At 39.1% G+C, this 25,781-nt stretch overlaps 1 protein-coding gene across 8 annotated transcripts in view; it reads right to left on the bottom strand.

Moving 5' to 3' along the window:
• The window catches only part of DISC1 (DISC1 scaffold protein), a 574,426-nt gene that overhangs the window by 351,024 nt on the left and 197,621 nt on the right, over positions 1–25,781 (bottom strand). For all 8 annotated transcript variants that reach the window (XR_011975415.1, XM_072647488.1, XM_072647489.1 and 5 more), the window contains one exon: positions 14,225–14,413. Coding sequence is in view for 7 of the 8 variants with exons in the window: in XM_072647488.1 (XP_072503589.1) it covers positions 14,225–14,413 (189 nt within the window). In the remaining variant the exon portion in view is untranslated. The remainder of the gene's footprint in view (positions 1–14,224; positions 14,414–25,781) is intronic.

The following is a 25,781-nucleotide window of genomic DNA, read 5'->3' as shown; positions in this document are numbered from 1 at the left end:
AGCTGGCACAAAGTGAGAAAATTCATTAACATGCTAATGATGTCCTATTTAAAATTCCAGCCCTGATTATTCTGTGATTAAATCTCTTCCCTTAACGTCTGCTTCCTTATATCTGCCTTACAGTGCGAAATCAACAATATTAATAAAGTACAATACAGATTACCAATTTATACACAGGGATGGAAAAACACTTATGTAAATCTTAATGTTTAATTTTTTTTCCTGTAAAGCATATGCACCAGACAGCAAAAAGTATAATAATTTTGTCCGACCCCCCTCCCAAATACAATAATTAAAGGCATACAGTTAATTTCCATAAGTATTTAGGGGTTGAAAGATACATTTATCTTTTCATTCAATTTCCCTGCACTTAAAATCTGTATGAAATTCAAATGTTCTACCCTGAAGTCTTAAGAACAGCTGAGAGTTATGCAGTCCCGCCCATTTCTCTCCCTAGAATTCTCCTTTGTGATAGATACACTTAAATCAGCAAAACAATTACATCGGCTCATCACATCCGTGCTCTTAAAGTGTTCAGACACTTTGTTGTATCTCAACCTCTCTTATATTACCAAAGCCCTATTCTGCTATTTCCTTCCTCTGGGCTGCCACAGTTTGCATACTTTATACAGACAACACGGGCAAGCATCTTATCACTCAAGTTAAGGTCATCAAGTACCCATAACTTCATCAAAATGGTAAATCTACTTGAAGCAAACAGATTAATATAAAAAACAAAACAAAACCCCTAAGATGTTGGCAACTGGTCCCATCGCTTCCTGGCAAATAGAGGGAGAAGAAATGAAAGCTGTCAGATTTTATTTTCTTGGGCTCAAATATCACTGTGGATGGCAACTACAGCCATAAAATTAAAAGATGCTTATTCCTTGGAAGGGAAGCTATGGCAAATCTGGAGAGCGTACTAAAAAGCAGAGATATCACCTTGCCAACAAAGGTCTATACAGTCAAAGCTATGGTGTTTCCAGTAGCAATGTATAGCTGTAAGAGTTGGACTATAAGGAAAGCTAAGCACTACAGAATCAGTGGCTTTTGAATTGCTGTGCAGGAGAAAACTTTTGAGAGTCCCTTGGACATCAAGGAGGTCAAATCAATCAGTACTTAAAGGAATTAATTCAGGGTAGTCAGTGGAAGATAAGTGAAGTTTAAATAAAAATAGATGTTTGAATAGAAAACAGGCAAAGAGGAGATGAAATGACTTGCCTGAGGTTACACAGCAAGTGTCTGAGGGGCATTTGAGTCCAAGTCTCCAAGACTTCCTCAGTGGAAGTGAAAGTAAAGCTTAAATACTTTAGCCACATGATGAGAAGATGGGATTCACTGGGGAAAAAAAAAAAACCTGACAGGAAAGATTAAAGACAAAAGGAAAAGGGGATGGCAGAAAATGAGATGGATAGGTAGTGCCATGGAAGCAATAAACATGAACACAAAGAGACTTCAAGAGGTAGTGGAGGCTAGAAGGACCTGGCATGCTACGTCCATAGGGTCACAAAGAGTCGGAGATGGTTATATGTCTAAACAACATCACTTGGAGCAAGAGTTCCAAAGTGTACTTTTAATGTGGAAATGTAAACAAAAAAATTATAAATATTTCACAACTATTTACCAGGCACAGAGCACAATGCTAATCACTATGAGTGATACAAAGAAGGAGAAGGCAGTCATCACCCTCAAGACATTTAGAATCCGGTTGGGGCTGTTCCATGTGCCCAGTTATGAGGTGCAAGGATGGGCAAGATCAGTACACTAGCTCCCCTTCCAAAGAAGGCTAACACTCCTCATCATGTCATGATACCAACAATGGTAGCAAATGGCATCATATAGTACTTTAAAGGTTGTCAAACATTTTGCATTTATTATTTCATTTGACTATTAAACCAGCATGGGAGAGATGTACCGTAGGTGTCATTATCCCTCTTTTAAGAATGAGATCAGTGTTTGCCTATGATCACACAGCTATTAAATATCATAGGAATTTTTTTTACAGGCAATCAGAGTTAAGTGACTTGCCCAGGGTCACACAGCTTGCAAGTGTCAAGTATCTAAGGTCAGATTTGAATTCAGCTCCTCCTGACTTCAGGGCAGGTGCTCTGTCCTATCTAGTTACCCCTCAGAGGAAATTTTTGAACACAGGCCTTCTAGAGTCTGAATCCATATGGCATGTCAAACTAATAATAATTAACAGTAATAATAGCTAGAGTTTATATAACACCTACTACATGGAGGCACTGTGCTAAGTAATTCACAATTATTATGTCATTTGATCCTTATGACAATCCTGCAAGGTAGGTGCTATTATCACTCCCAGATGAGGAAAGGGGAGCAAACAGAGATCAAGTGACTTGCCCAAGGTCACACAGCTAATAAATGCCTGAGGACAGATCTGACTCCCAGTCTAGCATTTCCTCTTTCCTCTACTGTGAATTTTATGCTTCCTATGGTGGTGGCTTACTGATTATTTCCAGCCTGATTATTATTGGTAATTATAATATATTGACCTTTTTAGGTCTATATCAGTACCTAATGATAGAGATATTCCCTCCATTACTGGAGATCAGCAACTCCTCTCTACCTTAGAGCTTTATTGTGTTGGCTGGGATAATGAAAGGCCTACCACTTATCACTTGCCCACAACTAACTACTAGGTGTAAGAGGTAGACCTTGAGCCCAGGTCCTTCTGGCTCAAAGTCCATTCCACTCTATCCATTCCACCATGATTCTTCTCATTAATAATAGAGGTTAATAAAATATAGATAATAAAACATTTATGTCACACTTTAAAATTCACAACACACTTTCATCAGAACAATCCTGTAAGGTAGGTAGTACATGTATTATTTATAATTCCCATTGTCAGATAAAGAAACTGAAGTTCAGAGGAAATAATGTAATGTACCCATGATCATGTTTCTAGTGTCAGGGTCATGGTTCAGACCCAGGTCTCCTGACCCCAAATCCAACACATTTTCTAATGTGCTTTCTATTTTAATTTTCCCTGTTCTGTTCAGTTTAGATTGCTTCTTCCAACATCTAGTCTGATCCAGTAAGTGTTTGGTTTCTGCTTGAGCCCGCTCTCTTAGATCAGGGGTGGGGAACCTGTGGCCTGGAGGCTGCATGTGGCCCTCTAGGTCCTCAAGGGCAGCCTTTTGACTGAATCCAACAGAACTGTGAAGTTTGGAATCAAAGAGCCACACTTGAGGACCTAGAAGGCCACATGTGGCCTTGAGGCCACAGGTTCCCCAACCCTGTCCTAGATTCTTGAATCTCTCTCCCTTCTATGGATCAACAAGAAGTAAGTGCTGAGTACTCTTGCCTCAAACTGGCCCCCAGCATGTTATCACTAGTCACTAACCCCTTGTCTTATGCCACTCAATGCTGGAGTCTCAACAAGGAATGCTAAATACTGAAGAGGATATGAAATACATACACATAAAGATAACTAACAATACAAGGTCATAAATGGCATGTCTTTGACTTCCTTTTCTAATCTTATTGCATAATATACCTCTTTGTACAATTTCCATTTCAAACTGCTCTGCCAACTGTTATATGTATATAATATTCCGTCTCCATTATCTATGTCTTTGTAATGGTGGTCTCCTATGTGTAGAATGCATGTAGACAATCAACAAGCATTTATTAAGTACCTCCTATGTACCAGGTACCACACTAAGACTGGGGATACAAAACAAGGCAAAAGACAGTCCTTACTTCTCAAGGTGCAACTCAAACAAGGGAGACAAAATGCAAACAACTACGTACAAACAAACTACAAACAGAACAAATGGGAAATAATACACAGGGGAAGACACTAAAATTAAGGCAGATTGGGAAAGATTTCCTGTAGAAGATGGAATTTTAGCTGAAATTTGATGGAAGCCAACAGGCAAAGGTGAGGAAGGAGAGAATATCAGGCATGTAAGACAACCAGCGAAAATTGCTGGGGTCTAAAGATGGAGTGTCTTATTGAAGGAATAATAAGAGGGTCAGTGCCATTGGATCACTGAATATGTGAGACGGAGAGGGTAACATTTAAGAATGGAAAGGGGGAGAGGGCCGGCAGGTTATGAAGAACTTTGAATGCTAAATAGATTTTATATTTAATCCTGGAAGTGACAGGAAGTCACTGATGTTTATTGAGTGGGGGGGGGGAGGGGGACATGATCAGACTTATACTTTAGGAAGATCACTTTGATAGGTGTGGAGGATGGACCAGAGAAGGGAAAGATTCATGGCAGGCTGATCATCCACCAGGCTCTTACAGTGTCCAGGTGTGAGATGATAAGAGCTTGGATCAAGATGGTGACAGTGTTGGACTAGAGAAGATGACCTCCATCTCACAGAATCTCTATCTCTCTTCCAAGCACAAGAGTGGTTTGACTTCCAATATTGTCAGTGCCCACATCTTCCAAATGACTTTATTTTGTACATATTTCATATTTATGTACATGTGGGTTTCTGACTCAGCAGAAGATAGGCTTTGTGAGGTCTATTATATGCAAGGCCTGTTTTGCTTTTATCCTTGTCAACACTTTTATCCTTTTAGCAACACTTAGCACATTGCCTTGCACACAGTAGGGACTTAATAAATATTTCTTGAATTGAATCAAGGCAAAATTGAGGGTATAAATACTAAGGGATCAATTATAATCTACTTTGAATGTTTTAAGTGCATCATCAATGTGTCCATTGGAACAACAATAAAAGACATACTAAAAGCTGACAATGCCATATTTCCTAAACAGATTCAGATCTTACACAAGATTCAATTAATATTGTAATACAGCCTTCAGCCAAGTGACTCAACGTAAACTTCTGAAAGCAATTTTGACTATAAGCTTCTTATGGGGGGAAGGAAAAAAAGAAATTTACATGATAACTTTATTATATATATATATATATATCAAAGGAATAGCAAGTTGACCTAACAGAGTTACAGTTTCATGTGCAATCATCTTTTTCTATTATACTGTTACAAAAATGCCTATTTTACTCCATAAATTAAAAATAAAATAAATTTTTAAAAAATTTTAAGAACGGAGCTATTTTATATTTGTCTATATTCCCAATGCCTAGCATAGTACCTAACACATAGTAGGAAGTTAGTAAATCTTTGGTGACCAACTGATTGATTATTGATTATTATTATTGCTCTTGTTAATTACTGTTAGTGTTCTCAGAAGAATGAGGCACTATGGGACATGGAGGCTGAAGAAGAAGAGCTTTGCGAATGGAGTGGGAGATTACCCTGAAACGTGGGAAACAGCCCAACGGGGAGACTGTCTTCCTTTAAGTCCTAGCTACCTTCTTCAAAAAGTCTTTCCTAATTTCCCTTAATGCTAATTCCTTCCCTCTGTTGATTATCTTCAATTAATCCCGAGTGTATCTTGTTTTACACAGAATATGAGCTCCTCATGGGCAAGGACTGTCTTTTGCCTTTCTTTGACTCCCTAGTGCTTAACTAGTGCCTGGAACATAAATAGTAGGTACTTAATAAATGCTTATTGTCTATGGGACAAAGATGTCTATCACATGGTACTTCTGCTAGGGTATTTAGCAGTAGCAGGCAGTGGGAATGAATGCTTAATACATGGCAATGAGCAGAGTGTGTGGTGAAAATGAATTGTGTGAGTGTAGGTAAAGAGATGAGTGGAATCTAGGAGGAGGAGAAAAGCTGGAGACTCCTCTAGGCTTGATGCCTGGGTCATCCTCCCCTTGTGTTTTTACTGTGGTATGTGAGAATATTAACAATTATCTGTATTGGCAACATGGGATATAATAAAAAGAGTGCTGGCCTTGGAGCCAGAACAACCTGAATACAAATCCTTCCTCTAACATATACTGATTGTGTGATCTTGGACAAATGACTTAAACTCTCATTCTCCAAGACACTCTCCAAGACTATAAATTTCAGAGACAATCCTGATCTTCATTGGTAGAGAGAAGAGTTTTCTCTTCATGAGACTCCCTACACCAGTGATAGTGTATCTCTATCCCAATCCTTGTGTGGATCCTCCAGGGTAGAGACATTCTTTTCTAGAGGTCACACCCTGAATCCTCTGGAAATGGCTTGTCTGTTTCTGGTCTACCTTGAAGAGATGCCTATCAGCTGAACTAATTCGTCATCCCCAATCCCTAGAGGAAGGGTGCCCAGGTGCAGATATCAGAACATAGCACATGTCTGCACATAGCATTTCCCTTCTACCTACTCCAGATTTATAAATGCACATAAGACAGCCTTTGCAAAATATATTTTCTTGACCCACAAATCCAACAACAGGTAGAATATGGAATGTGATTTATCTTTACTAAACTTGAATTTACTAAGAACCCAAATTACTCTGTTTCAATTGGGAGTTCCTCTTTTTTTCCCCTTCCAGATTATTCATTTTGTTCACCAGTATCAAACAAATCCAGAAAAAAACACCACAGACTGTACAGTCCACCCCAGACCTGACCATGAAACCCTTTTACAACATCTCTAACAAATTGTTATCATTATTGACTGAAGAACCTCCAGTGAGAGTGAACTCATTGCTTCTGAAGTCCTTCTTCTGGTCATCTTTAATTGTTAGGAGGTTTTTCTTTATATTGTGCCTGAGTCTTACTCTTTGCAACTCTTACTCCTCACTATTTTGTCCATCTAGGTTCAGGCAGAAAAATCTAATTCTTCTTCCAAAAATAAACCCTTCAAACTCTTGAAGGCCACCATCATTTTTCTAAATCTCTTCTCCAGGCTAAGAAACCCTAATTCCTTTAACTGACCCTTATAGAGTATATTCCCTAATTCTTTCACCTTCCTAGTCACCTTCTTCTGGAAAAATTTCAGTTTGTCTTTCCAAAAAAGCAATGCCTGCACGTGAATACATGGTTCCAGATATAGCCTGACCTGAGTAGGGGAGGGCAGAATTAGCTCCCTCATCTTGGAAGGTCTGCCTTGCAGGTTAAGAGGTCACCTGTTGGTTGCTTGAAGTTCCATTAAGCCCAAAGCATTTCCAAACCAATCATCTACTCCATTTATCCCTCAACAGGTTCTAGAAGAGGATCTAGGAGAATGAGTAGGAGATAGAGTGAAAAGCCAGTGCAAGTCACAAAGAAGGCCTTCATGATGGTAATGAGCCATCTGCAATTTGGAATCCTCCATGGTAATAAATTCTCATTCCATTTGTTTATGTTTTATTCATCACATAAAAAGTACTTTGTGAAATGACAATGATGAGCTCCTCAAAATACTGTATGCTTTTTTCTTTGGAAAAAAATATGGAGGCTATTAATGGATTTCAATAGCACAACAGTTCTACTTAAAATATCTCTAGACTAAATTTGTCCATCTCTATCACAACTCCCACAATCTTAGATGCAACAGAATTCCCATTTTGTGCCAAAAATAAGGTATTTGAAGATCATAGATTTTTATTCCTTATTCAGCTTAAAACAATTTGTAAGCCAAAGTATATTAAAAAGTGTTCATGGTGATAATTTATACTGCTTATACAAATCAAGTCAAAAGAAATCACACTCCATTTTGTAACGTGTTGGAGGGGGGAGGAAGGACAGGGGAAGGACATGAATTCTCAGCAATCTAATTATTAATTCCAAACCAATGTTTCCGTGTGCAATGGATTTGGGAGTAGGGGGACCAAACAAACACTATAACTGAATTCAGAAGCCTTGGGTTGACTTCTGGTTCTTCCACTTATACTGGTCATATGACCCTAACAAGTTGCTCAATCTTGCGTAGACTTAGCTTTCTGCACCTGTAAAATGTGGATAATATTTGCACTTAATATATAATTGGTGTAAGGAACAGTGCTCTGCAAACTATGCTGTGCTATAAAAATGGGAGCTATTATTGTTATTATTCAAAAATGTGAACTCCCCAAAGCATTTTATCAGCAGAAGTGAAAAAAAATATGGCAGAAACAGGCTGTATATTGCCAAACCAACTGAAAAATATACATTAATGGGAGGGTATATTGATAATAAATATACTCTCATTGACTTACAGAAGCCCATGAAGAGGAAGGAATAATTGTAACCCCTCCAAAGGTTTTCATATTGTAGCATATGCTCTGGACCTATTATTTTAATTCCCACTCAACCTGACAGATTCTATTTCCAGAGTTCAGCTGACATGTCTCCCTTCAGGGTTCTAGGAGTAGCTCTAAAAGTTGGTGAGAGTAAATGACTTTCTAATTCTATGGTTCACCAGCACCCATTGGTTTGCTTCCTTCCATTATCAGTTGATATCAATTAGACAATTTGCTTTTAGTTAAGGATATTTACTAAGATTGTATAGTAGGAATAGCTGGTATAAAAACATATCCCAAAAGTCTGTGACATTTTCTCACCAATACATACAGGGTCTAGAGGAAATTGGGCTCAAACTTGGAGTGCAGATATAGGAAAGGGTTACCATTTCTGGGTGCTAAAAGTCCTTTTCTGCCTTTATTGATATACTCTTAGAGCTCCTCTTAAGATGTCCTTCCATGACTTCAGGGAGGCGATGCCCTGACATGCAAGTGAACTGGATTTCAGTGAGGGAGGGCTATGCAAAGTCACCAGCTTCACTTTCTCCTCCAGAGTCATCTGGGTCCAGTGCCAAGATATAGATCAGGATAACTGAAGACGGCCCTGAATGCATTGGGAAACCTTGTTCTTTTTAAGTTAGTCTTCAACAGATCTCAGTTTGACTGAGGCAACACCCGCTCAGTGATTAAGGCTAGGTAAGAAATGAGGCAGAGAATGGCCTCTTTTACCTAATGAAAAAAACATTAATCTGGAAGGGAAAGACCCTCTTTGCTCTAATGAAGTGGTAGGAGAAGAGAAAGGAGATACTTTCTTCCCCAAATTGATTCCTTCTCAGAGGTTTGACTGAAAGGCTTCCACACCTAAACTGCTGGATGCTTAAATTCATGGGTTCCAAACTTAGCCTGCTATTTTATCTAAAACTCACATAGCATGATCAGTCTTCAACCTATCCAAAAATATTGCCTGTGAAGCATCATTTCATTTCATCCAATGGGATTTCAGGACTTCTAAATATCAAAGACATCACATATTTAGTCTAAACTGATTGACTGATTCAGTAGAAGTATCTTGACCTAGTTCATACCTCATCTATGTCATCTAATCACTTACTGTAAGTGAGGAAAGTGGTCACTGATTAACTCAACTGAACCAAACCTTAATATAAAATAATGGAATGTAACAATATATAATCATAGATTTAGAGTTAAAATCAATCTCAGAGATTATCTAGTCTAACCCATTTTTTTTTTTACCAATAAGAAAACTGAGGCTCAGAGAATTTAAGAAATTTGTCCTAAGATCAACCAAAGTCCTCAGTCCTAGCACTCTTTCTACCATCCCAAGGGACTTCAAAGATAATTCAGCCTAGGAGCCTAAATTTGATCTCTTCTACCCAAAAAATCAAACTAGTGGCTGAATCCTACATTTCTTTATTTGTTTCCAGATTTTAGCATTTATTCCACACAACCTACTATGTATTCTGGAAAAGTTCCACTACTGTTCAAAGAACGTAATTTTCCAATTATTTTTGTAATTCTCCTGTTTTTCCCACTAAACTAATTATTTCTTTAAGGACAAAAATTAGATTGACACTCTGCCTTGAGGAGCTGTCCCATTAAAGGATACTGGGTTTTAAACCTAATTTTGTTCCTTATGGTCAACTTAGGACTATAACTGAAGATCCTTTCCATTTTGCCTGACATGAGAAGAACTCCAGAGAAAAATAAAAACATGAGTACATCTTTCTCTTGTGATGCTTTAGAAAAAAAGAAGCTTTAGTAAGAGTTGGTGGATTATACTTACTATTCTGAGCCTATCTCTGTCTGGAACTTATAACTTTAAGGTAACCCTGACTATTCCATAACTGGAGTGAGAGATACCAGGGCAATATGGTCTAAACACAGTCTTTCTCACTTTTCTTCATTTATATCAAGCTAGCATTAATACCTTAGGATCTTTATCATAGTAGTAGAGTTGGAAGGGACAGGAGAAGCCATCAAGTCCAATTCCCTCATTATAAAGATGAAGAAACAGACACAGAGATGTTAAATTACCTGCCTAATGTCACACAGGTAATAAGTAGAAAAGTTAGGATTTGAATCTAGGTCCTCTGTCACCAGATTCACGCCTTTTTCTATCATACCATCTGCCTTTCAAGTAATTCTTCCTAAAGCAACAAAGAATTTTTTTAATTAATTTGGCATGCATTGATTGACTCCCTCCAAGTTACAAGGCCTTTAGTCTTGTTCTAGCTATCAGATATTAATTCATTCTCTCAAATATTTAATTTTTTAATCTTCATATCCCTAGCTTCTAGCATAGTGTTTGGCATGTATTAGGCACTTAATAAATATTTATTGAATGAATGAATAAGCAATTCATTCTGCTAGGTAGACCCTGCCCTCAGTAGCTATAATAGCTCATTAAACTAGTCTTTGTAAAAGGGATACTTCCTGAGTCTTTTATAATTTTATCAGTCAGATTGCTTTAGCTTATAATTGTAATCAAACTAGATATAGGAGAAATAGGTGTAAATTATTGTGTCAAAGATCATATTTATTCATTTCCTGAACTCAAGAAACAGTATCCAAACTGTATCTTTAAATATACCTCAAGCTTAAACCTACATGAAGGTCGTAGGTTCATGGATAAATGGAAAGAAATTTAGATAAGAAGATCTTCCCTTAAAAAGGAAATTCACATTTTACTGAAGACAGACTTCATAAATGCCAACTCAGGATGCAAAGACAACCTTAGGGATCTTAGATTTAAATTGTGTGGCTATGATCCTCCGGAATAATAAATGCTGGGGTGAATTGCGTTAGCCCTGGAGGGAAGGATGTCCAGGATATCTAAAGTGAGAGAGAAATCAAAGAAAAATAGTAACCTTGAAAAATGGAAATATAAGGTAAGTAGTGTAATAAGAGTTAAAGATCTTTCCCCAGCCATTAATAGGCTTCATGTGCAGCCCTTTAAAGGAAGCTTGATTAGTGGAGGCTTGTTTTGTAGGAAGACCCACATCTTTTGTTAATTTCTAATGAGGCACTGGGTCATGAGGGTCTTGATGCCCTCAGGCTCTGAAAAATGTATATATACTCTGAGGTGAGGTTTTGCTTTGGAGGCTCACTGTGTGGAAGAAGGTCCCTATGCCAGATGAGACTCTGGATAGCCATTAAGGACCCCTGGCTTTGAAAACCCAAATGCTGGTGCTTTTTTCTCTGGTAACTATGTATGTATGTAATGGTCAGGCAGTGGGATCTGTCTGTTGATCTGTGATGTATGTATTGCTTATGGTCAGACAGTTAGAAGCCCTGTCTGTTGGTCTTTATTTCACTGCTTGTATTTTCTCTGTTGGTTTATGTAATTAAAGAAGATTCACCCCTTCAAAAGTTGCCTTCCTTTTAGAAAAGCAGATCTAAGAACCTGTGCTAGCAGGCCATCCTGGACATGCCAAGGTACTTGTTGCTACAAGTAGTTTGAAAAGTATGACATTTGTCACTGAGTAAGAAAAGAGGAAAGAGGAAAGAACGAATGAGTCAGGGAAAAACAAAATGAATCAATGAGGGATATTTTGCAGAACATGTCTGGTAGGATAGGAAATCATAATTCCAGACAGTCCTGAAGGTCCCTATAGAGAAGCAGAGAGAGAGATGGGTTGTTCAGTTAGAGTGACTGACAGGCACTGGAAAGAAAATATCTCAAAGGGAAGACTTCACCAACTGCGATGAAGAAAGGCAGGAAGGTCATTCGTATGGTGGCTCCCAGAGGTAGGGACCAGGGAGTAAACACTGACAGGACACACAATAGGGGCGACTAGGAAAGGCTGAGACAAAGGAGAAACATAAGAGAGGACAAAAATAGCTGGAGCCAGTAGATAAAACAGCTAGAGAAGTCTGGGAAGGATGTATTGAGTTATGTAGGTCAAAATTTGGATACAAACTAGAGCATATCCAGAGAAGGGGGACTAGGGTGAGGAACTAGAGACCATAGCATATGAAGAATGTTTGAAGTGGCTGAGAATGTTTAGCTCAGAGAAGAGAAAACCTGGGGAAAACAAGAAACCTATTTTCAAATTCAAATTTTCAAATATTTGAAGAGCTGTCATGTAGAAGAGAGTGAGAATAGGAGCAGGGAGTGAAAAATCACAAAACAATATGGGCTCTGGGAGGAATGATTGTTAATTACCAATGATTTGGGAAAATCCAGAGTTCTCTCCTTTTTCTAAAGGCCTGATCTCAAAAGTTCAGTCTCTTGAAGGATATTACTGATAATGAGATTGGACCAAGACCTCACCCAGATGGGGAAGCCACTGTGCTCTACTCTGGTTTGGGTGGGGATAAATTCTTTGAATAGATTGACCAAGGCTGGAGGATAATTTAGCAACAAATGGCATAATCAAAGTCCCTAAGTTTGGCCTCTCATTTCAATATTCATTCTCTTATTAATTGTTAACCAATCAGAGTTGATTGCTATCCTCAGGAACACTAGTCTCCCAATGGCCATAAAAGCCACAAGCCTGCTGCCATGGCTGTCTTTGGTCTGAGAGAGAGACAATCAAATGGCCATCCTTTTACTAATAAATATGCTGGCATTATTAACAAAATGATTAAATTACTCAGAAAATAGATCTCTTAAAACTTTTTTAATGTCACAATCTACATAAGGACAAATTTCCCAACAACAACAACTACAGAAAAATGGATATATATTCCCTATAACTGGTGGGAGGTTGGCTGGGCATATTTTGGGGGCAGATACAGTACAGTGGATAGAGTGCCAGTTTGAAGTGAAGAAGATTCCCCTTCTTGAGTACAACTATGGGCTCAGACACTTACTAGCTGTGTGACCCCAGGCAAGTTACTTAACCCTTTTGCCTCAGTTTCTCATCTGAAAATGAGCTGGAGAAGGAATGCCAAACCACTCCATTGCCAGGAAACCCCAAATGAGTTTCACAAAGAGTCAGACACCACTTAACCATGAAACAATTCAGAGATTTTATAGAGGAGATTTCTGTTCCAGTTGAGGTTGGAATGGAAGGTTTTTGAGGTCATAGAGTCCTCAAATTATAGATTTAGAGCTGGAAAGACCCTCAGAGACCACTAGTCCAACTACCTTATTTTACACATGTAGAAACTGAGGCCCAAAGAAGTCAGGTGACATGCCCATAACACAGGTAAGTAAGCATGAAGGGTGGAATCCCTTCCAACTCTGAAATTTAGTGATCTCAACTCCACAAACACTATGAAATTTAGGCCTCAATTTCATCTTCTTTCCAAACCAACACCTTTCCCTACCCACTTCATACATCCATAGGCACCCACCTAGGAAACTATCTGTGGCTTGAATCCAACATGGGAGATGCTATTTTTATAAACTTTTCCATTTTATTTAAATACATTTTTATGAATGTCTTCTGTTTTCATATCACTATTATTTCTGAGTATACCCCACCTCCATCCTCACCCAAGCCCCAGAATAGAGTCTTGGACCAAAAAAAAAAAAAGCAAATAAGCAAAACCAAAACCTTGGATGCATCTGCTAATGTATACAATATTCTACCTCGTAGTCCCCCGCCCTCTGTTGAGAGCAGCGGTGTGTGTTTCATTATCTGCTATCTGTTGTCTGGAACCATTATTGGATTTTCAGTGATTCAGAGTCTGGCTTCCCTTAAGTGATTTTTCATTTACATTGTTCTACTTGTATGCATATTATTCTTGTGTTGTTTTTTTCATTTCACATCTTTCATAAACTTTTTTTCTATTGTACTTCAACAATATCTCATCCTTCTCAAGCCCGAGAACACAGCTTTACCAACCTTTACACACAGACGCAGTTTGTTAAGTTTCAAAATACCAAAATAAGTGTCCACCAAAGAAACAGCTCAAACATCCGTGCCAACAGAAATGTGCTGAGTGATCAAAAGACCATTAGCAAACTCAGAGGGAAAGGGGGAAAAATGTCACTCATGAATATAACAAGACAAAAACTGACAACAGATCCAGCCTCCTCCTGTTAGCCAAATGCCTGCCAAAAATCTTCCCCACCCCCAGCTCCCAACTGGGAAAGTGTTCTCTCTGTCACCCTTGGAAGTGGTATGCACATGAAGCAGTATTGTTCTGCCCCTAACACAGTCATAGCAAGCTCTCTGTCAGTCAACAGTTGGTGAACTACTTACCATAGGCAGCCTCCCCATGCTCTATTTCTTGTCTCAGTCTGTTGTAATCTTCTTTAATTCTCTCCAATTTCCTGACATTCCTGGCACTCAGCACCAGCAGTTTGTTGATGAGGTCCTCCAGCCCTTCTCTCTCAGATGTTAACGACCTAATCTCCTCCATGAGATCCTTGGCTGTAGAGAAATGATTCCCTGTAGCATATTGAGGGACAAAGTAAAGAAAAGCAAGGTTCGTGACATCAGAAGTTTAGGCAGAAAGCCTGAGCAAGCTGGCACTGTAGTCTCCACAATAACAGTGGCAGAATGGGTAGCATCATTTGGAACTGAACTTTGCAAAAAAAAAAAAAAAAAAAATCAATGCCATTAGAAGTAGCTTCCTTAACTATTCACCACTACAGAGAAAGGGGAAACACTGGAGGCTGTTTTATAAATGGAAAGATCTGCTTCTTGCTTTGGGAGTGGTTCTATTTCACTCTGTTCTTCCTATACAGCTTGTCTTCCTAGATGTTCCCCAGACTCAACATTCCATCCTCTATCATCCACTTCTGTGGATGGTGTGTGCCATCCATCAAGCCAAAAACGGAACACTATTCTCTCCTCTGCCTCTTGGAAGGCTTGGTTTCCTTCAAGGCTCGGCTAAGGTACTCCTTCCTATAAGGAAGCTGTTCCTTGTTCCTCTAACTATTGCTACTCCATCTCATCAAATTATCTTATCTTTTTAACATATAATCATCCTCCTAGCTCCTAAGTAGAACATAAGTTCCTTGAGGTAAGGAGCTTTGCTTTTTTTTTTTCTACCTCTAGCTCCTAGCTTAGTGCTTTGCACATTTTGAGGTGGACTAGACTCCTGATTTCATTGTTATATGGCCTATCCAACAAATGTTTAAGTGCCTACTATGTGCCAGGAACTGTGCTAAACACTGGGGATACAATTAATAAAAAGAAAGTCCCTGACCTCAATGAGCTTACAGTCTAATGGGGGAAAACAACACACAAAAAGAGGCAGGAAAGGATGGGGGAAAGATTATGGGGTATCCCAGTCCAGGGACATCTTGTTCTGTGATGCTGATACCAGGCAGAGCAGCAGAAACAGAGTGGGGTGAGCCAAAAAGTCTAGTTTCTGCCCTCTACAAAGGAAGGCATTGGGAGGAATTTCACTTGTTTGCCTCAGTTTCCTCATCTGTAAAATGAGCAGAAGGAAATGGCAAACTACTCCAGTATCTTTGCCAAGAAAACCCCAAATGAGGTCATAGAAAGTCTGAAAAAATTCAACCAGAACAGAAACAGCAGATGCAGAGTGGGATGTTGAGGGAACTCCCCTCACTAATTCAAATGGGCATCTGCTCTACGATTGCTATAGAGTTGCCTGGGGAATTGAGAGATTAAGTGGCTTGCCTAGAGTCACACAGGCAGCATGTGTCAAAAGCAGGGCTTGAGCAAGGGCTTCCTAACTCATGCATGGTGCACGAAATGCTTGCTGAGTCACATTCAGTAGAAACTCTATTTACATATACTACATATTTATACTACGGTTCATTAGTACTCAGACTAATATATAACTATCAAATCATATTTAGTCACTTCCCAAGTTTATAAGGCATGAAAGAATGTACTAGTGTTATTCTCCTTAGCATCAGACTTATAAAGAGGATCTTCCTGCATTTTCAAATGATATTTCTTTTTTTTTTTTATTTAGCTTTTAACATTTATTTTCACAAAATTTTGGGTTACAAATTTTCTCCCCTTTTATCCCCTCCGCCCCCAAACCCAAGCATTCTAATTGCCCCTGTGACCAATCTGCTCTCTCTTCTATCCTCCCTCTCTGCCCTTGTCTCCGTCTTCTCTTTTGTCCTGTAGGGCCAGATAGCTTTCTTGACCCCTTAACCTGTATTTCTTATTTCCCAGTGGTAAGAACATTACAGTTGATCCTAACACTTTGAGTTCCAACTTCTTTAGCTCCCTCCCTCTCCACCCCTTCCCTTTGGAAGACAAGCAATTCAATATAGGCCAAATCTGTGTAGTTTTGCAAATGATTTCCATACTAGTTGTGTTGTATAGGACTAACTATATTTCCCTCCATCCTATCCTGTCCCCCATTACTTCTATTCTCTTATGATCCTTTCCCTTCCCATGAGTGTCGACCTCGGATTGCATTCTCCTCCCCATGCCTTCCCCTCCATCCTCCTCCCCACCCTGCTTGTGCCCCTGTCCCCCACTCTCCTGTATTATGAGATAGGTTTTCCTATCAAAATGAGTGTGCATTTTATTCTTTCCTTTCGTGGAATGTGATGAGTAGACCTCATGTTTTTCTCTTGCCTCCCCTCTTTATCCCTCCACTAATAAGTCTTTTGCTTGCCTCTTTTATGAGAGATAATTTGCCCCATTCAACTTCTCCCTTTCTCCTCCCAATATTTCTCTCTCAATGCTTGATTTCCTTTTTTTTTTTTAAGATATGATCCCATCCTCTTCAATTCACTCTGTGCACTCTGTCTCTATGTATGTGTGCGTGTGTGCATGTGTGTGCTTGTGTACTCCCACCCAGTACCCAGATACTGAAATGTTTCAAGAGTTCCAAATATTGTCTTTCTATGTAGGAATGTAAACAGTTCAACTTTAGTAAGTCCCTTATGACTTCTCTTTGCTGTTCACCTTTTCATGGTTCTCTTCATTCTTGTGTTAGAAAGTCAAATTTTCTTTCCAGCTCTAGTCTTTTCATCAAGAAAATTTGAAAATCCTCTATTTCATTGAAAGACCATTTTTTCTCCTGAAGTATTATACTCAGTTTTGCTGGGTAGGTGATTCTTGGTTTTAGTCCTAGTTCCTTTGACTTCTGGAATATCCTATTCCATTCCCTTCGATCCCTTAATGTAGAGGGTGCTAGATCTTGTGTTATCCTGATTGTATTTCCACAATACTTGAATTGTTTCTTTCTAGCTGCTTGCAATATTTTCTCTTTCACCTGGGAATTCTGGAATTTGGCCACAATGTTCCTAGGAGTTTCTCTTTTTGGATCTCTTTCAGGCGGTGTTCTGTGGATTCCTTGAATATTTATTTTGCCCTCTGGTTCTAGAATCTCAGGGCAGTTTTCCTTGATAATTTCATGGAAGATGATGTCTAGGCTCTTCTTTTGATCATGGTTTTCAGGTAGTCCCAGAATTTTTACATTGTCTCTCCTGATTCTATTTTCCAGGTCAGTTGTTTTTCCAATAAGATATTTCACATTATCTTCCATTTTTCGAATCTTCACGCTATGTTCTGTGATATCTGTCTTTCTCATAAAGTCCTTAGCGTCCATCTGTACCATTCCAGTTTTGAAAGATCTATTTTCTTCAGTGAGCTTTTGAATCTCCTTTTCCATTTGGCTAATTCTGTTTTTGAAAGCATTCTTCTCCTCATTGGCCTTTTGAACCTCTTTTGCCAATTGAGTTAGGCTAGTTTTCAAGGTGTTAATTTCTTCAACATTTTTTTGGTTCTCCTTTAGCAGGGAGCTGATCTGCTTTTCATGCTTCTCTTTCATCCCTCTCATTTCTCTTCCCAGTTTTTCCTCCACCTCTCTAACTTGATTTTCAAAATTCTTTTTGAGCTCTTCCATGGCCTGAGCCCATTGGGTGGGCTGGGACACAGAATCCTTGATTTCTGTGTCTTTGCCTGATGGTAAGCATTGTTCTTCCTCGTCAGAAAGGAAGGGAGGAAGTGTCTTTTCTCCGAGAAAGTACCCTTCAATAGTTTTATTTCTTTTCCCTTTTCTTGGCATTCTCCCCAGCCAGTGGCTTGACCTCTGAATATTCTCCTCACACCCACCTCGCCTCCTGGTCCTCCCAGCCAGCGTTTGGGGACTGAGATTCAAATGCAGCTTCCCGCCTTAGGGCTTTTGGTGGGGGCAGGGCTGCTATTCAGTGTGAGAATTAAGTTCAGGTGGTCAGGTAGGGGCAGGGCCGCCTCTCAGGCTCTGTTCCCTCAGGGGGTTTATGCACAGACCTTCCACAATGGATCCAGGCTCCCACCCGCTTGGGGAGCCCCTGTCTGCAGCCGCCTCTCAGCTTCTATCTCCTGGGGGGGCCGAGCCATGGGGGCACCCCACTCCCCTCTCGACCCACCAAAGAGACTCTCTCACCGACCCCCATCACCTGTGGGTGGAGGGGCTTGTGCTGCCACTGGAGATCCCGTCCCTGAAGCCTGCTCGGATCTGTACCTCTCGGAGCTGCGGCCGCCGCAGGTCTGGGCTGGGCTCCGCGTCTGCAGCGCGACGGACCTTTTGCGAGAGGTTTGCAGTTCCCTCTCTGGGTGGAGGGACCCGCGTGGCCGCAGGAGATCCCGTCCCCGTAGCCCACTCGGATCTTTTCCTCACGGTGTCGCGGCCGCTGCAGGGCTGCACTCAGCTCCCAGTTCCGGCGCCCAGTCCCCAGCGCGAAGGACCCCCCGCGAGAGGTTTGCAGGTCTCTCCAGAACAGAAATCTCCCTCGCTCCAATAATCCGTGGCCTCTGGGTGCAGAATTCACCGTAAGTTACTCCCCTCTAGCCGTTCTGTGGGTTGTGGGCTCGGAGCTATGTGTATGTGCGTCTTTCTACTCCGCCATCTTGGCTCTGCCCCCCTATTTCTTTTTTTTTTAATGCAGTGGATAGATTTCATGCTAATATCAAAGCTAGAAAGGCTTCTCCAAGGTAAAGATCACAGAATTCTTTTCCTTGTGCTATTTAAAGATTATATTATAATAAAAGGTATGGGATTATGGAATTTAAAGTGTCAGTCCATGATTTGTTGGTATCTTCCTATCATGATTACCATCATAGCACCTAAGCAACATGTACATTTCAGAATCATGGAGCTAAAATGGACTTGAAGAGGTCATATGGCCCTTCCAAGTAAATTCAACCAACCAACCATCCAAGGCAGTGGGGAGAGACAAAGACAGATATGATGGATCCTGTTTTCAAAGTGTGTGTAATCTAACAAGTAGGAAAGACATTTAAATATCTCTTATCTAAGGGAGAGAGGGAAAGGTGCAAAAGACACATCTAGACAAAATGGTATATGAAATGTGAGGAAGAAGAGGTCAAAGGAAAGCAAGTGACAGTGAGATCTGATTTCCTTTGGGAAAAGGCTTTGAGCAGATGGGCACTCAAGTTGAAGGAATGAAAGGACTTGATGGAATGAAGTTGAAGGAATGGAGAGACTTTAACAGATGGACATTGGGGAGGGAGTCTCTCTTCCATCTTTTGCCAAGACTGGACTTGGACAAAATCTGGGGAATATTAGCTGACATGAGACCCAAATAAAAAGGATTTCTGAAGATCTCAAATAACATCTCCTTCATTTCATTACGAAGGTTTTGTATCAACAAAGAAAAAGGTCAGATTCATAACAGTGTTATCAGAAAATCAAATGTAAAAAATAAAATAAAATAAAAATTAAAAAAAGAAAGTTAAATATAATGCCCAAACACCTTAACATTTGAGAAAGAACCCTAATGCAAACTTTCTATCGCTAATATGCACAGTTGTATGTGCCCACCTGTCTGAACACTCACCATAGGAGTGCTTCAAGGAATTAGAAAGGATAAAGAAAATATAGCTTTGACCTTCAGAAACAAAGGTCAGAGTTTCTTCCTTTTTTATACTTTTTGTTTTTCCATCACAGTCATTTCTAAACATCTGCTCTTCCCTACCTAGTAAATCTTCCCAGTTAAGCATAAAAAAAAAAACCCATCATATCCACCAAATCTGATAGTATATGCATCATTCCCCACCCATAGTCCCCCACTTCTCCAAAGAAAGTTATTACATTTTCTCCTTTCTTCTCTGGGACCAAAACTGAACATCATGATTAGGTAGCATTCCTTTTCATCTTATAGTTCTTTTCATTTATCTTGTTGCAGTCATAGTATAGATTGTATTACAAATATGTGTCCTATTTCATTATATGTGTTATATATAACATATATAAATTTATTATATTTTTATTATATATATGCTTCTTATTTCATTCCACATAAATTCATATATCTTTCCATGATCCTCTGAATTCTTTATATTCATCCTTTCTCAGATTCCAATAATAATTGTATCAAATTCATATACCATTAATTCTTCAGTCACTCCTCAATCAATGATCTGGATCATTTTTTCAGAGTCTCTTATTTGGGAGAGATTCTCTGTTGTGTGATCTAAGCTACCTATTCAACTCCACTAAATGTCTTTACTAATTCTACTTTGAGAAATTTAGATAATGGTATAATTTCTAGCCTTATACCTTCTTTTAAAAATTTTCTTTCTCTTTTGAATCATTTTGAAATATCTAGCTGTTTTTTTCTAAGATTTCTGAATAATACACATGACTACCCCAAAACCATGCTATATAAAGTTCTAACCTCCACCTCAGTATGACACTGAAAGTCCTGTGATCCTGGACTCTGATCCCCATTCATTTTGCCTTATTTTGCCCAGTCTCAGGTCACAACTGCATTTCCCAGACACCTCCACATGCTACCTAACTTCTTTTCCCTCTAACCCCCATCTAACTTCAGTTATAAGAACAGAAATAAGGTTCAAGAATACTTCAATTAGCTGCCCTATTATTCCAAACACTACTCTCTCCCTAATCACCACATCCCTCTGTATTTTCTTCTACTAATAGAATGTAGGTACCTGACTGAAAGGACTGGACCATTCTGGGTTTTTTAGCTTGCTCTTATTCGGATACTCAGAGCTTAGCACAGTGGCTTGCATACAATAAGCACTTGATAAATGCTATTTCAGCAGCTAGATGGGACAGATGACAGAGTGCTAGCCCTGGAATCAAGAGGACCTGAGTTCAAATCCAGCCTCAGACACTTACCAGCTGAGTGACCCTGGGCAAGTCACTTCACCCTGTTTGCCTCAGTTTCCTCATCTATAATATGAGCTGGAGAAGGAAACGGCAAACACAAGAAAATCCCAAATGGAGTCATGAAGAGTCAGACATGAATAAACAACAACAAAAGTGCTACTTCATTCGCTGATTCATATGACTAGGCAGAATCCACGTTTTTCCTGGGGAGGGAGGGAGGGAACACTATACGGAGTCACAACTGTATGAGAAATAAGCAGGGATCTCCACAGTTACTATTGAAAAAGTAACCCATGAGACCGCTTGCATTGCTTGTGCCTAGCTCCCAAGGTAGCCTGGGAGTGGGAAGGGTGACTGGGAGCTTCAAATATCTATGCTCTGATTTTATTATGGCTTTTACCTTTAATGGTTTTCCTATATTCTTATCCATACATTCAATTTTAATCGCATTAAGTTTGGGACATATTTTCTTTTTTTAGAGGTTAGTAATTTGGGGAGCTACATGGAAAATAACCACTCTGCCATCTTGTTGATCACCTCCCAGCTTTCTTTTTTCAGTCCCTTCACCTATCCTCTATTCTAGTCTCACACTATTACTCTGAAGTCAGATCACATATGGAGTATGGTATCCACTTCTGGGACCTGCATTTTAGGAAAGACATTGATAAGCTGGAGAAGATCTAGAGAAGACTGAAAGGATGATTGGGAGTCTCCTGATAATGCCATGTGATGATTAGCTGAATGAACGACAGCTATTACTTCTACATCATGATTTTCCCCATCATGGTTTTGATATAACGTGAGTCAGCATAAGAGATTAAATGGGAATTGTTTGGGAGTTTTGCAGAAGTCACAGACAACACACAAAGACCAACAGATGACACAGAACAAGTTTAGAAACTCAGAAATGCATAAAATATATGTATAGTGTTGTATAATATCAATATATTTTATCTTTTAATACCATAATAATTCAGACTTCTTCTCTGGTACAAGGGAGGGTCAAAAAATTTTACGCTGACTTTCTAGATCTGTGCACCTAATCACTGCAGTGTGGAAGGGATAATTACAAATTGTTTTAGCCTTGAAAATAGAAGGACATTATAGTTGCTTCAAGTATTCAAAAGCACTTGTTCTGTCCCTGAGTGGGCAGACTAGGAATAATGGGTGAAAGTTGCATAGTGGGAGACAAACTTATTGTAAGAAAAAACTTCCTAACAATTTGAGGTAGCATCCCAAATTCAAATGGGCTGCTTTGAAGGAGGGGAATTACAGGGAAGTGAAAGATTTAGGAAGAAGGTAACAGGAAGAAAGAAGCATGATAGGAAAAGAACAAAGGAGGGAAAAAGGTAAGGAAGAGAAAGGGGAAAGAGAGAAGAATAAAATGGAGAAAGAAGAAAGGTATTTCCAGAAGTAAATGTGTTTGAAGTCAGCAAGCTGGCAACAAAGCCATAATACTCTGGGCTCTCCAGCAAATGGAACTCATTGCAAGCACTGGAGCCCAGAGTCCTTAATAAACCATGAGGAAGGAGAGATCATTAATTACAATCTGGTGCCACTGTTTTTATCCTGTGAAAGATGGCTTGGGAAAAAGTATAATACTATATGAAAGTTTCATCTCTGCAAAATGATTCCAAATTCCCTAAAGGAAAGTTTCTATCAAAACCCAAGCTGTAGTGAAGTGGGATCCCATCCCCCACCATGCAATTAATATTTCATAAGCATTTTGGCCTCAGATCTATGCCCATAAGGCAAACCTTATCTGATGTAGGTCTTCACAGCAGCCAGAAGATGCCTATAGCTCTGTGATAAAAATTCAGATAAGTAGACACCGATCTGTGCACCAACTACAGAAAATGCTATCAGTGAACTCCTGCCCTCAATCACAGTAACTAAAATGGGCATTTTTTTCTAAATGACACATGAGGATTGACTCTAGGAAAAAAATGCTGCCCTGACTAGCAATGCTACAAACACAGCTGCTTGCTTTTTAGCATACAAAAGGTACTTGGGGGATTTGCATGCATTTTTAAAGCATCTGTCAAAATATTTTATTTTGCAAATAACATAATTTAAATTCTCTAGGTTGACACCAGGCTGTTGTTCATTTTACCTGCATCCTCTGTCACACGCTATTTTCTAAGTGCTTTGCAATTATTTGATCAGTCATCTCTTGCTACAACCCCAGGAATTGATCAGTACCTGATAGTCTCATTTTAAAAATGATGAATATAGACAATAGATCAGGTAACTGACTGGCTTAGGGCATGGGAGGGTGGAAAGCTAGAAAGGTTTAAGCAAATTGTCCAACAAAACCAATTTTACCCACCTAATTTACAGCTGAAATTCTTTTATCATCACCATTATTGGAACTTACATGTAGAATATGTTTGGGAAATTGTTGAGGGACTTCAATGATCCTAAGTTCAACACCACAGAAGCCCATATTTTAATATTCTCCCAGTGATGTTGGGACTACATATAATGGATATGACTACATATAATGGAATACTATGATATCAGAAGAACTGAAGTTGTGCGTGACTCAAAAGGTAGCCACAAAATGCAACAGGTTTCTTTGGTTATACCCTAAGGAGCTGTCCTGGGCCCACTTCTCCCCCTCTACATTATTTTTGGTAACCTCATCATCTCCCATGCATTCAAATGTCATCTCTATGCAAATGACTCCCAGATCTATATAACCAGTCCCAGTTTCCCAAACTAACTTAGAACACTTAGAACTGGATTGTCTATAGGTGTCTCAAACGCAATATGTATAACCCATAACTCATTATTTCCTCAAAATCCCTTCTGAACCTCTTTATTTCTGGGGAAAGGATCACTATCCTTTCATTCACTCCAGGTTCTTCACCTCAGAGTCCTCCTCAATGCATTCTCCCTCACCTCACCTGCCTAATTGGTAGGCAAGTCTTGTCAACAGCATTTGTCAAGTGCTTACTATGTTAGGCACTGTGCAAATAACAGCAAGCAAAGCAGTCCCTTCCCTCAGGGATTACATTCTATTAGGGGAAGAAAATACATAGGGATGTGACGGCTAGAGAGGAAATTTTGGAAGACAGTAATGTTTGGAGTAATAGGGCAACTAACCAAGGTATTCTTGAACCTTATTGCTGGTCTTATAACTATAGTTAGACGAGGGTTGGAGGGACAAGAAGTTAGGTAGCATGTCATAGAGATGTCTGGGAAATGCAGTTGTCACCTGGGACTGGGCAAAAATAAGGCGAAATGTATGCTAATCAGAGCCCAAAATCATAGAACTTTTAGTTTCATACTGAGGTGGAGATTAGAACTTCATATAGCATGGTCTTGGGGTGGTCATATACATTATTATGTGTCTGAGAAGGATCAAAGATGTACTTACCCCTAACCCTCACTTCTATCCTTAATTTCTCACTTCTGAAATGCAGTCCTACCATTCAGTTTCTTCAGATTAATAGCCAAAGTCTCTCAAGAATTCTCTTTTTATGCCTTGACAATATGTGTTAAGATAGTTTCTCTTAGAGAACAAATTTTTTTTCTCTCACACATCTCAGGCTCTCTCTTTCTCCTCCCTGTCTATGTGTCTCTGTCTCTCTTTCCACTTCTGACTCCTCAAGGAATTTTCTTTTTTAGGTTTCTTTATAGTTAAGATAGTTAAACAATTCTATCAAAGAAAGAAATGTTCATACTATTTTTTCATTGCCTCACTTGGTCTCTCTTCAGTCATCACCTCAAATAACTTGCTTAGAATGACTTTAAATTGCCAGTCTCTCACTTACTTGTCACAAATATTAATTAAATTGTAACTTTCCAGGATTCTAAAGGCTCTTTATAAAGTAGTGTAATAGTTTCTGGACTCTCTGAGAAGAGGCCATTGAAGTAGCTACAACACTTCTATTTATTTTGTAAATACCTATTTATTTAAATATTTTCTCCCATTATCAGATCTGGAGAAACCTTTTTTCCCATAAGCAGTTGCTCCTTTATTTCTCTGTTTCTATTTCTCTCTTTGTCTATGTCTCTCTTTTTCTCTCTCTCCCCTCTTTTCTCCCTCCCTAGATATAGATATTTCAAAACTGTTAATCTCCTAGGCTTACATAAATATCAAAGTTAATGGCTATACAAATTATTAATAAGTTAACACAGCAATATAATAACATAAGTTAAAAAATAATCATGGCAAGCCCCTTGAAGGTAGAAGACTTTCATTTCTTTGTATTCTTATGCCTAACATAAGCCTAGCACATTTAAGTGCCTAATTAAATGCATATCAATTGATTAAAAGGGTGAGGAGAGTATAAGTAAATTGTAACACATTGCCAATAATAACTTACAAAGAAGAAATGGCCAAAAAAAAAGTACATCAAGGACATTTATGACAAGAAAAAAGGGGTGGGATAGTCAAACAATAACACTAACAGCCCAAGTACTGCTCTATTATCTATTCAATATGTATAAAATACCAGATTAAAGCTTCATCTCCATTACATTGAGTAGATCCTATACAGAACATTTATGAAAAGTCAAAGGATAAGATCACAAAGGATACAAAGGTATGGATGGGTTGTAGTCAGCAACAGAAGAGAGAAGTCGACTAATGAGATTAAAGACCCAAAGTCTGAAAATACATCAATAAATGTGAGACAGTATGGCATAATGGAGAACCAGCCAACCTGCCTTGGAGACAGGATGATGTGCTAACATCAAGTCCTAGCTTTGACACATACCAATTAT

This window comes from Notamacropus eugenii, chromosome 2 (genome assembly GCF_028372415.1).
Source record: "Notamacropus eugenii isolate mMacEug1 chromosome 2, mMacEug1.pri_v2, whole genome shotgun sequence".
Taxonomy (NCBI): domain Eukaryota; kingdom Metazoa; phylum Chordata; class Mammalia; order Diprotodontia; family Macropodidae; genus Notamacropus; species Notamacropus eugenii.
This window is presented reverse-complemented; position numbering and strand designations above follow the sequence as displayed.